The 16842-nt window shown below is 36.9% G+C and overlaps 1 protein-coding gene across 2 annotated transcripts in view; it reads right to left on the bottom strand.

The window, feature by feature from the left end:
* GSK3B (glycogen synthase kinase 3 beta) overlaps positions 1-16842 on the bottom strand; it is a 288377-nt gene that overhangs the window by 90614 nt on the left and 180921 nt on the right. For both annotated transcript variants that reach the window (XM_032150081.2, XM_032150082.2), the window contains one exon: positions 5865-5975. In XM_032150081.2, coding sequence (XP_032005972.1) covers positions 5865-5975 — 111 coding nt within the window. The remainder of the gene's footprint in view (positions 1-5864; positions 5976-16842) is intronic.

Here is a 16842-nt window from a genome sequence, read left to right as displayed (position 1 = left end):
AGTTAAAATTAAGGCATTTAGGTATCCATATAACTTTTTAAAAAAACTTCATAGTTCTATTATTGTACCATCATTCACGGAATCCATTTCTAAGTCCTAAAGCTTACTGTAGGAGTTTAATTCATTACCACTAAAAAGATAACCTCCCATAAGAAACTGACTTCATAGGCATAAATTTACAAAAAAAAGAGATTTTACTGTGTCTAGGTCAGCAAGAATCAGTGAAAACAAGTTTTCTTTTTTTTGAAAAAAAAAAAAAGCTTAAGAGTTTAAATGAGGTTAATTTTAAGATGTCTTTTTACTGTATTCTTGCATCTGAAAGATCTACTCATCTTCATCGTTTTGAAAAGTTTATCTAGAAAAGTCAAGATAAAGAATGAAATATGCAATATTATATATTTGTTGTTGTTTCACTTTGTAAAAGTGTATTTATAAGAAAGCTGAGAGGCTTTCTAGACTAGAAGGATAGCAAAAACAAGAACAGAAAAACAACTTATGGGCTGGGCACTGTTCTAACTGCTTTATGTGTATTATTTCACTTACTCCTTATAATAACCTTATATAATAAGTACTAATATTATTACCATTTTAAATATAAAATAACCGAGGCCCAGAGAGATTAAGCAACTTGCTCAATATCACACACACACAATATTCTGTAGTGGTTTGAGTAAGTGCTTCTCTTTCAATAACTATTTATGTATTTTGCCGTATTTTAATAAATAAAGGTGTAAAATATAATCATTAAACAGCTTGGTGGAGGCCGGGCACGGTGGCTCACACCTGTAACCCTAGCACTTTGGGAGGCCAAGGCAAGCGGGTTGCCTGAGCTCAGGAGTTCGAGACCACCCTGGGGGCAACATGGTGAAACCCCGTCTCTACTAAAATGCAAAAAATTAGCTGAGCTTGGTGGTGCACGCCTGTAATCCCAGCTAGGAAGGCTGAGGCAGGAGAATTGCTTGGACCCGGGAGATAGAGGTTGCAGTGAACCGAGATTGCACCACTGCACTCCAGCCTGGGCCACAGAGCGAAATTCTCTCTCTCTCCAAAAAAAAAAAAAAAAAAAAAAAAAAAAAGCAGCTTGGTGGCTACATAAAAGACTAGAATGATTAATTCTTAGAAACTCAAATATAATTAACACATTTTGAAATATAACAGATTTAACATGTACTTAGTGCCAAACCAAGAAAAGCATTTCTGCCTATTTGCCTATTTGTTTAGTTAATTCTTGCAACCACTCTGAGATACACATTATCCCTATTTTTACAGAAGATATTGAGGCTCAATGAAAACAATTTTTTTATTTTTCATTTTATTCAAAGTTGGTACAAAATTGTTAACATTTCCATAAAACAATTACTATGCTTCAGTTACAGGACAAAATATTACAGAAAGGAATGTACTTTGCAACTGAACACCATTTGAACGGTTAGTTATATGTAACTCAAATCCAATGCCCTCTTCTCTGTGCCGTAGTATCTGAAGTAATAAAATAATAAAAAAAGTAATAGAATACATGTTAAACAAGTAATAACAATTTTGTTTATGATTCAAAAAATGCATCCAACTCTCTTGTGTGATCAGACCCTGTCCTTAAACATGTCTTTTCAATTAAAAAAAAAAATTAAGTTCACAACAATGATTTGCCAGTCATCTGTTTTGGAGTTGTATTTTAAAACCCACTTAAGTTCTGAAATATACTCATCAGAAAAGCAAAGGTGCTCAAAAAGTTTTTAAACTGTATATTACTCATAGAACATACTCAACTCTCCCAGAAAAAGTGAAAGGCAATTATAAAGAAATGCAGTTCCCATTCTGGTAACACGTATGCCAAACAAGTCCTTATCAGATGATGAGGTTCGTGAAGGCAAGAGTTACTTGCATTTACTACTTTTATATCGCTCTCACAATCTAACATTTTTCATACAACAGGATTACAATAAAACTATGTAGAATGACTACGTGAAGGAGATCAACTCATAACTCATCAATTCTAGACACTGTCTTTATCTTTTCAGATAAAGGGGATCGATGTCCCCAAAGAATAATGCCCAGAGCCAATAGATCTGGCCTCTGAAAGTGCTGTGGTTACATTAAAAAAAAAAAAAAAAAAAATCCCTTTTCCCACAAGAGGCAGAAAGAAAGGGGTGCTAGATTTCTCTCTGTATGCCAACTTCAGTATGTACAATAATCTTATTTTCTTTTTTAAAATACAGGATGCCAGATGTCTAGCTCAACTATTTGCTGGCAAAAATACCGTAAGTGCACAGGGTTGTTCACTATAGAACTATTTTTAATAGCAAAAACCACAACAAAAAACAAGGGGAAAACAATATGTGCATTAATAGGTCATTGAGTGAATTAACTAGAATACAGCCACATGATGAAGTAATATGGTAGCCATAAAGAAGGTGATACACACACACACACACACACACACACACACACACACACGAAAATATGGACTGATCTCTAGGACATATTTTTAACTGAAAAAAAGAGAAAAATGTGTACCTTATGTAACCATTTATATAAAAAGAGAGTAGGAATAATTGCATGTTTTCTTATTTTAAAAAAGGTAGGATAAATTATGAACATTTAAAAAATATTTAACACTGGCAGAGGAAAGGAACAAAGCAGAGGGAACAGAGATAAAAGCTAAACTTCTTTGAACATACCTTGTTTTGTCAATCTTGCTTTGAACTACGTATAAATATTTTATATGAATTTTAAAGTAAATTTTATTCAAAAATTTAGAAAACCACAATCTATAATAAAAGTAAACTAAAACAAACAAATGCTTAATGGAACATCATCACACAGAGAGGAATTATTCAATTTCTTTGAGATGAAGTCTTGCTCTGTCACCCAGGCTGGAGTGCAGTGGTGTGATCTTGGCTTACTGCAACCTCCGCTTCACAGGTACAAGTGATTCTCCTGCCTCAGCCTCCTGAGTAGCTAGGATTACAGGTGTGCTCCAGGATGCCCAGCTAATTTTTATATTTTTAGTAGAGGTGGGGTCTCACCATGTTGGCCAGGCTGGTCTTGAACTCCTGGCCTCCGGTGATCTGCACACATCAGCCTCCCAAAATGCTGGATTACAGGCATGAGCCAATGTGCCTGACCTCAGTGTTTCTTTAGAACAGAGAAATTTGATTGTTCATCCCTAGTGGGATCTAATGGGTAAAACTGAGCTGTGCTTAGATCTTAAATTATTTTTAGCTGGTGGTGCTAGTGTTGGAATTGTTATTCTAAGATGGTTATGTAGGGTGCTGGGTAGAATAAGTTATTAATTATACTACTATCATTGAGAAATGAAATTTTCAATGTAAGAGAAAGGAAATACAAATATAAGATTATTACAATTAAGTAAAAACTCATCAATTTTATTTGAAAGTATCAGTATGAACTCATGGTGTATTTATTTTTGGAAAAAAAGAAGATGCATTACATCTGAGAAAATTACCCACATATTTCCTAGCTCTGTTCACTAAAAAGACCCAGAAACAATAACCAACCCTGTGACAATTAGCACCTCTAGCATCCAGACTGTGGTCTCTAAATACCACCTCCCACTAAAAGAACAAGGTCTTCTTGAAGAAAAGGTTGATTCTAAGTCTGAGGAAGAAATGTGTAAGATGAACTTGGAATACTTTGTCATGATAGAAAGCAAGGAAACTGTCAAATATCATTAAGACTCACATAAGATACTTTAAAACAAACAACAAAACACCTCATTGGTACCTATGGAGGATGCTATGGAATCGACTAATTATTATAAATTTTGGTAAATAAAGAAAAGGGATCAAATACATTTCCCTGTCTTTCTTATATAAACTATATCTCAGGGCACAAATAGTTGATATGGGAAAATGTCTCTTTATGAAACTATTCCAGCCTATAAATTAAGAAGGAATAATAACAGTAGACTATCAACATTTTGTAACCTTTAATGAATTAATGAATTTAGGCAGTGATCATCAATGGCTACTAATGTCAGGAAAAGAAAGACATTATGTTCTTCCTTCAGAAAGCACTCAATACTACAAATGAAGTGGTCCTGACTCCTACCAAAAATATATTTAATTATCAGTTATCTAACCACCAATTTGCAGGAAATACAGATGACAAAAGAACATACTAATTACACTACAGAAATCCAGCAAAATCCAGACCGAGAAAGTATAGGTCAAATGACCGGTTTCTTTAGCAACAAAGTTCAAGAGAGAGAAAAAGAGAACGTATGGATTAAAAGAAACATTAGAGGCACATCAGCCAATCATAATATATAAACCTTAACTGAATGCCAATTCAAATATATAAACTTAAAAAAATTATGTCATAGGCAAATATAAACTGGGTATCTAATGATACTAATGAAATACTATTTATTTTCATAGGTATGACAATGGTAATTTAATTACATTTAAAAAAATAATATCCTGGCCGGGTGTAGTGGCTCACACCTGTAATCTCAGTACTTGGGGAGGCCCAGCTGGTGGATCAATTGAGGTCAGGAGTTCAAGACCAGCCCAGCCAACATGGTGAAACCACATCTCCACTAAAAACACAAAAATTAGCTGGGCAGGGTGGCGTGCGCCTGTAATCACAGCTACTTGTGAGGCTGAGGCAGAAGAATCACTTGAACCCAGAGGGCGGAGGTTGCAGTGAGCTGAGATTGTGCCACTGCACTCCAGCCTGGGCAACGGAGTGGAAGGAAGGAAGGAAAGAAGGAAGGAAGGAAGGAAGGAGGGAGGGAGGGAGGGAAAAATAATAAAAAAGAACATCCTTATCTATATATAAAGTATATATACTTTATATATATAAATATATGATATACACTATATATAGTATATATACTTTATATATAAATATATATTATATACACTATATACAGTATAGTTTATATATAAGATATATATTATATATACACTATATAGATTATATATACTATATATATATGACTCCTTGTCAAAGTAATCTAGCTAACAAAAGTGCTTAAAGAACTTCTATTATTATTATTGTTGTTATTATTAGCTTATGCAAAATCCACCCAAAGAACTTCTATTATTAATGGTCTTACTTCAGTAACCCTGTTATTATTGTGAAGCTTAAATTTTTAACAATTAAGACTTCAAAAACTCTAACCATAAGACATTCAGAGTCAATGCCATTTTATTTTCTATAGTCATTTCCATTAAGGGTTAAATTTAAAAATCGTATTTAGATATCTGAACTTTCAAATTTAACTACTAGTTTTCACAATGCCATAGTTAATAATTTGTTACTAATAACTAACCACAACTTTAATACAAATTATGCTAGATAAATACCTAGCCATTCTGCCATGAGTTCTAGGAAATAAACAAGATGGCATTGACATTAGACACCAAAAAATAAACAACACCCAGTGCATATTTAAAATCACCAACAGTTTAAGCTGCAGCTACAGATGACAACAAATATATAAATGGCATCTATGAACAAATGAATTTGAACATATTTATAACTATATTTTACAATTTTATATGATATGCTCCTATTTTGGTTTGTGGCACAATAAAGATATCAGCAGTTAAATTAAAATGTACTACGGCTAGCAGAAATAAAATCTATAAATGTCTGTGAAAAATATTCACTGTAATTTACCAGAATATCTTTACTATCTGAGTTATAAAACTTCAAAAGGTGCACACTTCACGTTTTAAAACTGTAAGAGGATTTAACAAAGTTCCAACAATACCTACTTTACAGTTTTTCTCCCTGAGTATTAAATACAATAATATAGTTAAAACATACAAGAGGCTCTCCTTGATTCATAAAAAATGTTTTCTAAAATGGAAAATTGTTCTGTTTTTACATACCTTGACATAAATCACAGGGAGCGTCTGTTTGGCTCGACTATAGTGTCTGGCAACTCTGTATACTGTTTCCGGAACATAGTCCAGCACCAGATTAAGATAGACCTCATCTTTCTGAAAGAGTTTATTAAAAAAACAAAAAACAAAAACAAAACAGATTAGAAACTGGTCTTTAAATATTCAAATTAGAGTAAATTCTCTAGATATTTACTTATTTGGATTTTTAAAGATTAATGTGTCAATTTTAATTATATAAAATTACTTCAGAATATAACCATAATAATAAAAACAAGTCAACCACACCTTTTTACTAATAATTCAATGGGGAAAAAATAGTCATTTCAATATTGTTAAGATTCCCAATTACATTTAAACGATTATTTTGGTTACCATGATTTTAGAGGATATCACCTGTCATAAAATTTAATATTTTCTAGGCTGATAAACAATGTCCTCATATCCTATTAAGATAAGTATCATGGTGGCAGGGAGAGTACTGAATCTGAAACTAAGAAACATGGATTTCTAGCCCTAGCTCTGCTAGTTGGTGTGTGCAAGTCACTTGCATCTCTAGGCTTCAGTCTCTTCAACTACAATATGAAAAGTCAGACTAAACAGTCCAAAATGTCTCTAACCTCCACACACACAAAAAGATCTTATAGTTACCTGATAGTATATAACTGATAGAACAACCACTTGTCTTCTGTAATTAACTGAAATTTTAAAAATAACCTATAAGGCAACGTGTTACCATACTCACAAGCTTATTACAGGTCATATGTTTAAATATCCATGCTCAGCAGCATAAAGACACCAACCCAACACCAGTGGAGAAAAAGAGAGGCATTCTAACTTAAGCACCAAATAGGAAGGAAGAGCAGGGCACTGCCCTTACCTTGTTTATGTGGCCAGTATCAGGTAAACTGAAGCAGAAAACAAAGTTGAGAATCACCATGTTCAAGCATAGACTTGGCTACTGAGTGGAAAATACTGTGGATAAACAAACTCACAATCTCCCAATTTGAAATAATCTTACCTATGAAACTGAAGTGGAGAATTTCAATTTTCAGCATTTACTGAGCATTTTCCATATTATCAATGGCCACAGCAGAGGAAATAAGAGTAAAAGTATAAAGAGATGACATCTAAACTGTGTATAAAAGGAGCATTTCACGCAGAGAGAGAAAACTATATTCAAAACATAAGGTCATGTAAGAGTATAGCAGAGATTAGGAAATAGCGAAACATCATTCCATTGACCCTACTACCTTCTCTCTATACTTCACGCACTTATGTTCTCCTCTCTTCCCTCCTTAGCCTGCTTAAATTCCACAGTCCATCATTATCCTCTCTCTCTAACACAAGAGTCAACAAACAACAGGAATAGTCTGCTGCCTGTTCTTAAAAATAAACTTTTAATGGAACAGAGCTACGCCTATTCAGTTAAGTATTGTCTATGGCTGCTTTTGGACTACAGTGACAGAACTGAGTAGTTGTGACAGAGACTAGATAGCCCACAAAGCCAAAAATATCTAAGAAAAAGCTTGTGGCTTTTCCACAACCCTGGTTGAGTTCAGCTTTCTGCCCAGTCCATGTCTACGACCAAAGAGCTCAACATGGCTGCAAAGAAACCTCTAATTATGCTGACTGGTCTCATGTTAAAAGTCATCATCAAAATTTAATTTGTTGGCCAGGCGTGGTGGCTTACACCTGTAATCCCAGCATTTTGGGAGGCTGAGGCAGGCAGATCGCTTGAGTTCACGAGTTTGAGACCAGCCTGGGCAACATGGCAAAACCCCATCTCTACAAAAAATACAAAAATTAGCCAGGTGTGGTGGTGAACACCTGTAGTCCCAGTTACTTGGGAGAAGGAGGTGGGAGAATGGCTTGAGCCTGGGAGGCAAAGGTTGCAATAAGCCAAGATCATGCCATGCACTCCAGTCTGGGTGACAGAGCCACACCTTGGCTCAAAATCAATTTGTCCAGCAATAATTATACACTTTCCTGGTCCATTCACTTTTCCAGACCACTTAATTTCTTCTTTCCTCCTCTTCAACCTCTAACACTCCTTCTCTGTCCTCAGCCTCAACAGATGACCTTGCTTGCATCACTACAAGCACTAACCTACCAGCATCTATCTCCATATACTCTTACTTTACTTCTATAACTAGAGATAAGCTAACCCAGCTCCTTCCTAAGGCAAACATCACTACATGTTAAAACAAAAACAAAAATGGTCCTGTTCTCAAGGTCATTGCTCCAGAAATTTTTTTGTCTTTCTGCGTTAATTATTCTGTGTGGAAACATTACAATCAGCGCATAAACTTGCTATTATTTCTCCCATCTTAAAAAAAAAAAAAAAAAACTACCTCTACCCACACTAATCACCACCATATTTCTGCCTCCTCTCCTTAAGCTGACTTTCTCCAATTCCTCTCTCCTATTCTAAAACTTACTCCAACAGAATTTCACTACCACTATGCCAAAATTATTCCAGATCAACAATCTCCTTGTTGCTGAATCCAAAGCCAATTTTCAGTCATTATCTTACTCTTCTCATCTATTTGACTTAGCACTACCATTTGGAAAAGTCAATCATGTTCCTTTCATTGAAGCACCTTCTTCACTTCATAGGACACTATACTTTTTTGGTTTTCATCCTACCCTACAGACAACTCTTCTTTTCTCCATTTCTGCTTCCTCCTATTCTCCTTGATCTCTTAAAAATTGGAAGATCCCTGGACTTAGTCCTCAGATCTCTTCTGTTCTTTAAACTCACTCCCCCTTGATAATCTCATCCAGTCTAATGGCTCAACACTACCATACACTGATTATATGTAAATACATACACATATACTAGACCTCTGCCCTTAACTCCACACTAGTATATCCAACTGTGTATCTGGTATTGCTCAGGCTAAAAACCTTAGAATCATCCTTAATCAACTCCCAGCCCCTTCTCTCTTATACTTACACACACACACACACACACACACACACACACACACCCCTATACCCACACATACACCCTCATATCCAAATGCCAGGAAATATGAACGGTTCCACCTTTAAAATTTATCTGGATCCAACCACTCATCATCTTCACTGCTAGAACCCTCACCTAAGCCACTACCACCTTTCACGTGGATTATTGTAATATCTTCCTGAATGGTCTGCTTCTACCCTTATTCCTTTCCAGTCTACTATCAACTAAAATCAAGTCAAGTTAGACTGTATCTCTTCTACTCCACCTCATTGGTCTATAAGGTACTACACACCCATCTCATTATTTCTGTCCTCTATTCTTCTACTCCACTGCTCTCCTCACTGCTTACTTTTCTCTAGCCAAGCTAGTTCCCTGCTATTTCTTGAACACATATGGTACGTTTTCACATTCAGGGATTCTGTACTTCAGGGCTTCTAGTCCTTTAACCTAGAATGTTCTACCCCTAGACATGCTCAAAGCTCATTTGTCTCAACTCCTTCAAAATCTTTGGTTAAAGTGTTACCTTCTTAGCATGGCTTTCCTTAATCATTCCATTTAAAATTACAACCCATTCCTCCACCTCCACATTCCCCATCTGCCTTCCCCACTTTAAAAATGAAACTTACCATTTTCTAACCACATAGTTTATTTTATTTTATCTGCTTCCTCTGACTAGACAAGGCTCCATGGTGGCAAAGGCTTTTGTCTGTTTTATTCACTGCTCTATCTCCATGTAGAATAGTGCCTAGCACACAGTAGGTACTCAGTAAATATTTGCTGACTAAATTAAGTGTAGGGGCAATGAGCATTCTTTAAAACTTAGTATTACATATTTCACAATGTATACACATATAAAAATCATGTACACAGTAAATATATACATTTTTATTTTTCAATTATATCAATAAAGCTCGAAGAAAAAAATCAGATTACAAACTGACACGTCTGTTTTAACTCAAACAGTATTATGGAAAATGGGTATGGAGAGGAGGAGACTTGGGAAGGTGAGGATGAATGCACGGTAAGCAGCTGTAAATCTTCTACAAGAATCCAAAGGCTGGATCAGGGCATAAGGCAACAGGAATTTTTTTTAAAGCAGGGGGAAGGTAGGGTAGGTATACTGGCTAGTTGAACATGAGACTAATAGAGAATCCAAGAAACAAAGAGATTGAGATTAATTTAACTGTCTTTAAGCTTGGGCAACCAAGTAGGTGATGAGACATAGAAAGCAAAAACAGTAGAAAGGTTTGAAGGAAAAATTATTTGAACTTTTACTTAATGAATCTCAGAACACCTTGAGTAGCTATATTACATAGGTGGTTGCAAACAGAGGTCAAGGCAAAACTCAGGAAGCAAGAGTGGAGTACAGCTTGAGATTCAGGCAATAGCTGAAGCCATGAGAACAGACTTGTTCACCTAAGAAGACCACGCAGAGTTGGAGAGTAAGGAAAGGACTGAGTATGGAATCCCGAAAATCACTAAATTTAAGAAGCAGATAACATAGGGGACTTAGCAAACATGAAGAAAAAACTAAGAGGCACAAGAAAGCAAGGAAAGATTAGCATCGACGATCCAAAGCGGAAATTTCTATAAGGGTGAGAGGTGAAACTGTGAAGCATTTCAATAGCAGACGAGATGAGGACTAAATCTTGGTTCAGTGATGCTCTTGGAAAAAGAGGTTTCAGACCATGGTGCCAGTAGCAATCAAGCTTTATTGGGTTCACAAGTGAGCAGGTGGCAGGTGAGGAATAGGAGGTAGTTAATTCAGTTTATTCTCACAAAGTCTCTGGTGATGAAAGTAAGGAGAGAACTGGGAGTTGGTAACTCAAGGGGAACAAAAGTCAAAGAAACACTGTTGCTGGGCTTTTGTTTGCACTTTTTACTGGCTAAAAGAGACCCAAATTTATTTGTAAGCTAAGTAGACATAGGTAGAATAAAGTTATAAAAAAAGGAGGAAAGGCTGGGCTTGGTGGCTCACACCTGTAATCCCAGCACTTTGGGAGGCAGAGGCGGGCAGATCATGAGGTGAGGAGGTCGAGACCATCCTGGCTAACACAGTGAAACCCCGTCTCTACTAAAAATACAAAAAATTAGCTGGGCATGGTGGCAGGTACCTGTAGTCCTAGCTACTTGGGAGGCTGAGGCAGGAGAATTGCTTGAACCCAGGAGGCGGAGGTTGCAGTGAGCTGAGATCGCACCACTGCACTCCAGCCTGGGAGATAGAGCGAGATCCATATCAAAAAAGAGGGAAATAGGATAAGAAGCAAGATTCTAGAAAATCAGGAGAAGGAAGAAACAAGGACAAAGACAAACTATATAGCATAGAATTAAGAAGTAAGATTAGCATGAGTCACATAAAACTATATAGAAGTCCCAATTCTGTTACTAGGAGTTATGTGACTATGAACAAGTTATTTAACCTCTCTAAGCATCAATTTCCTCATCTGCAATATAGAGCTAACGACAGTATCCATTTTAAAGAACTGTCATGATATTATAAGAAATCATCAATGTGAAATTCTTTAAATACATTATCTAATACACAATAAAGAGTCGAGTTTTAGCTATTTTCATCCTTAAAAAATAGTATCTTTTTTTCTTTAAATCTAATAAGTGATTAGGTATTAGGGAAAAGGAAAGAAATGTAAACTGAATGAGTTATGTGTGATGATCCTATTTCTTGTAAAGTAAGAGATAAGATGATATGCAAAACTAGGGGTAACAAGAGTAATGCTGAAGGCTAAAAGAAAAAAATGCAGAGATCAATATTCAGAAACAATCAATTCCACTGTAAATGAGGTCTAATAAAGAGAACAAATAAACAGAATGCTCAATTGGTGTGAAAAGGATTGCTGTATTAAATAGAATTCAAAGAACAGTGAGTCTCAGGTATTAGAAAGGTCATTAACACAGATGTCAAAACCATTTTTTTAACTATTACTCAATCACAAAGTTTCTTGATTTTAATGATCCATTTTACAAAATTAATCATTATACACTTACGAACAACCTGGAGATGTGTATACCACTACATTCCAATTTACTTCATTTGCTAAACAATCATACTAACAGTTAAGAATATAAAGGCTGAACCAGGCATGGTGGCTCATGCCTATAATCTCAGCGCTTTAAGAGGCCAAGGCAGAAGGATCACTTGAGTCCAGGAGTTCAAGACCAGCCTGGGCAACACAGGGAGGCACCATTTCTACAAAAAAAAAAAAACAAAAACAAAAAAATTGGCCAGGCATGGTGGCTCACGCCTGTAATCCCAGTACTTTGGGAGGCCGAGGCAGGTGGATCACCTTAGGTCTGGAGTTCGAGACCAGCCTGACCAACATGGAGAAATCTCGTCTCTACTAAAAATACAAAATTAGCCAGGCGTGGTGGCGCATGCCTGTAACCCCAGCTACTCTGGACGCTGAGGCAGGAGAATGGCTTGAACCGGGAGGCAGAGGGTGCTGTGAGCCGAGATCGTGCCATTGCACTCCAGTCTGGGCAACAAGAGCAAAACTCTGTCTCAAAAAAAAAAATAATAAATAATAATAATAATAATTAGCCAGGCCTGGCAGCGCATGCCTGTGGTCACAGCGACTCGGGAGGCTAAGGTGGGAGGATCACTTGAGCCCCAAAAGTCAAGGCTAGTGAGCCGTGATGGCACCACTGCAACCCAGCCTGGAAGACACAGTGAGATTCTGTCTCCTACACACACACACACACACACACACACACACACACACACATTTATTTTTGTATATTTAAACTATATGTAAGATTAAAAGATGAATGCCAAGTTCAACAGAGATTTCTAGTTATAAGACTATAAACTTTGTCCTTCCCTTGTCTCAATATTTTTATAAATGATTTCATTTATTACAGGTTGCAAATGCCATCAACAGCTAAGTAACAAATGTAGAAGTGTGAAGCCAAATTGTGTAATGCAATAAGGGGCAATAGTTGGTAAATCACGCAGTACAAAACTTAACTAACTACAAGCATTCTAGTTTTAAAAAAAACAAAAACAGAATGTGCTTGTCAAATAAAACACATCATGGGATAGATTTGGCTGTCAATTTATAACCTCTGATTTCAACACAGTCACCTAAGATTGACACAGACCTAGAAGAATGGCTTACAATGAAACATTGAATACAAATTTAAAGAACTTGGGCTGGAATGATAGACCAAACCCACAATATGAAATTTAACAAAGGCCCTATGACTAAAATCAAAGTATCAATGTACTATTGAGAATGAGAGAACAGAGAAACTCCAGATCAAACTTGACAGTAATACATCTGGAAATTAAAGAAGTGTAACTGAACAGAACTCAAAAAGAATCAACACTGAGATGCAACCCTGCATTGGAAGTAGTGATATCCCTTTACTGGCCACATATTTTATTCATAACATTAACACAGCAGAATACATCAAAGGAAGGTTAATGAAACCATGTCTGCTATAGGCTGAACAATCTAATTTGCTACACTATGAGAAATATGAAGGCACCAATAAATGCTCTTGTTAAATTTACAAATGTTCTAATGTAAAATAAATAGCCACAGGGAATAACCCCCAAGGGGACAGTGCCCATCTCTAGGAAACACCATATGTAGGGAAAACAGTAGTATGTTTGCAGTTCCAAAGTTCAGTTTTGTTTGAAGCTTCCTGCACAACATAATTAAGAAGGCTGAAGATGCTGATATTTTGAGAAGACCAGGATTCAGCATTTCTAGCGCTCATAATTTTCTGAAACATCTCAGGTTTGCTATTTCCTTAATGTAATCTGTCTCCTTTGGATTATCAGACACAACGCTAGAATACTCACAAATTGTAAACTTTAAAAACTAAATAGGCCGGGCACAGTGGCTCATGCCAGCAGTCCCAGCACTTTGGGAGGCCGAGGTGGGTGGATCGCTTGAGCCCGGAAGTTTAACACCAGCCTAGGCAACATGGCAAAACCCTGTCTCTACCCAAAATACAAAAGTTAGCCAGGCATGGTGGCATGCACCTGTAGTCCCAGCTACTCAGGAGGCTGAGGCATGAGAATCGCTTCAACCCAGGAGGCGGAGGTTGCAGTAGTCAAGACTGCACCACTGCACTCCAGTGTAGGTGACAGAGCAAGACTGTCTCAAAAAAACAAAACAAAACAAAAACAAATTAAAAAATAAAATAAAATTTTAAAAAATCTAAATAGAACACGCAGCATCATTTGGGAGGCAGGAGCTGAAAACACTGAATCTACTAACCTCAAATAACTGATACTAGGTTTCCAAAAAACTGGCAAAACCGTCAATGCCAGAAGTCCTTTGAAAGGAATCTGCTATTATACAAGTGGATCTTACTTAGAAACCTCCAAAAAAAATTACATAATGTATAATTTAGGGAGTATTTCTCTCTATGACTCAGCTTTCCCAGTTATTAATTTTATTAATAAACTATTCTCTAATCATTGATAACCAATCTTCTATGAACTCCACATTAAAACCACACATTGAGTAAGAAATTTAAGTGATAAAATTTTGATCACATGTAACAACAACTCAACAACAGCTGAGATAACTCCATCCTACCTTTGGAAAACACATTAGTATGATGTGTTATCTCCAGATAACTTCTGAGGTCAAGGAAATAAAATGACTTGAGGCTACATTTTAAATAGAATCATGATATAATTTTAAAAATCTGATAGAATGCAATGCAACATATTAGAGGTCCCAGCAATAAGACATCAAATGGAGCACACAGTAACCCAGGATTCTCATCAGAATTGGGTTGGGCATTCCAACTGGCAAAATGGGCGCCTGTAGTCTCAGCTACTCAGAGAGGCTGAGGCAGGAGAATGGCGTGAACCCGGGAGGCGGAGCTTGCAGTGAGCCGAGATTGTGCCACTGCATTCTAGCCTGGGCGACAGAGCGAGACTCCGTCTCAAAAAAAAAAAAATCTCCAAAATAGCTATCTTTTCTCTGATGGGTATGCCAGGCTGGCTAGAGATGAGAATATAGTACTAATAGTAAAGAGTGTGTGGATTAGGTAAGAGAATACCTTTTTTGCTTGAGAGGTTGTGGGAAGGAAATGGGAAAGGGTAGGCACCTATCAATACAACGATTAAGGCAAATTTCATCCCTATCTCACACCTTAAAACAAAATAAACACCAAAATTACCAAAGGGTATTTTTTTTTTTTTTTTAGAAAAGTAATAAATGTGCCAGAAGAAAACACGGGTATTTCTGCAAATCTTGGAAGACAAAAGAGCTAAGCCATGGAGAAAAATAATGCCAATTTGATTACACAGAATTGTAAAACATCTATACTACCTTAAGAAAAAAAACTCACACAAACCCAGTAAAAAAAACCATGACAATTTGGCAAACAAACAAATAAATAAACTTCTGCTACACATGACAAAAGCCTGATTTGTTTTTCCTTAAAGTACAAATAGTATTTGGAAGTCAATAAGAAAAAACCAGTATTCAAACAGAAAACATGGAAATATGGGCTGGGTACGGTGGCTCACGCCTGTAATCCCACCACTTTGGGAGGCTGAGGCTGAGGTCAGGAGTTGGAGACCAGCTTGGCCAACATGATGAAACCCTGCCTCTACTGAAAATACAAAAATTAGCTGGATTTGGTGGCAGACACCTGTAATCTTAGCTACCCTGGAGGCTGAGGCAGGAGAATTGCTTGAACCCAGGAGGTGGAGGTTGCAGTGATCAAAATCATGCCGTTGCTCACCCCAACCCCTGCAAAATAAACAAACAAAAACAAGAAAGAAAATATGGAAATATGCATTAACAGATGGTCATAAAAATGGCCAACAAAACTGTAGAAAAATGCTCAGCCTCACTCATAATTAAAGAAATGTAATAAAGATAGCGATAAGCCACAATTTTTCATCTATCAAACTAGAAAAGAAAATTCAATCTGAGAAAACTAAGTATTGAAATAGATCACCATCCAATATGAACTACAACAATTCTTGTGAAAGTCCAAACTCATGCAATCTTTTGGGCAGGCAATGGGTTATTAATTCAGAAGTGAAGACATAGAGCCCTCCCAACTAGACTCAGCAATGACACTTCAGGGATTACGTCTATGAAAACAATTCTGTGTGTGTACACGCTCGTGCATGCATAAAATTTGTGAAGAGCAAGAAATTAAAAACACCACATCTGCATGCCATTATCTTATAGTGCCGGAAAACAAAAACATGCTTTAAAATAAAACAAAAAGCCCACATGATAGTATGTTAAAGAAGCACAGGAGCCACTAAGCGCGGTGGCTCGCGCCTGTAATCCGAGCACTTTGGGAGGCCGAGGTGGGCAGATCACCTGAGGTCAGGAGTTCGAGCCAAGCCTGGCCAACGTGGTGAAACCCCGTCTCTTCTAAAAATACAAAAATTAGCTGGGGGTGGTGGCAGGCGCCTGTAATCCCAGCTACTCGGGAGGCTGAGGCAGGAGAATCGCTTGAGCCCGGGAGGCAGAGGTTGCAGTGAGCAGAGATCGAACCACTGCACTCCAGCCTGATAGGCAGAGCGAGGCTCTTTCTTAAAAATAATAACCATAATAATAACAAAACAAAAAACAAACAAACAAACAAACAAGAAGCACAGGAGGTAGCTGACAGAACTCCCAATGGCCAAACCTGGGACAATTTGGCCAATAAAATAAATATCCACAAATCCACAAAGATAGAAATAAATGACTAAATAGATTAATACATGGGGGAAAAGAGACATGTCTCTTATGCAAAATAAATCGAAATAATTTGTGTAGCTACTCCACCACTAAGGAAAAGAAGTATAGGGGCGTAATTCCCACCTTAGGTGTAGTCTCTGCATAGTGACTTCCTTCCAAGGAATAAAATATGGAAAGAGTGGGGAGAAGAGTAATTTTACAGTCAAGAAAACTAAACACTACATCAGTCAGGTGTTGAAAGTCAGTTAACAGCACTCATAAAGCACGTTGACAGTATGTGTCCTTGATATGATGTGATGAA

The sequence above is a fragment of the Hylobates moloch genome, unplaced genomic scaffold (genome assembly GCF_009828535.3).
Source record: "Hylobates moloch isolate HMO894 unplaced genomic scaffold, HMol_V3 SCAFFOLD_4, whole genome shotgun sequence".
NCBI lineage: Eukaryota > Metazoa > Chordata > Mammalia > Primates > Hylobatidae > Hylobates > Hylobates moloch.
The sequence above is the reverse complement of the archived record's forward strand: the minus strand, read 5'-3'. Positions and strand labels throughout refer to the sequence as shown.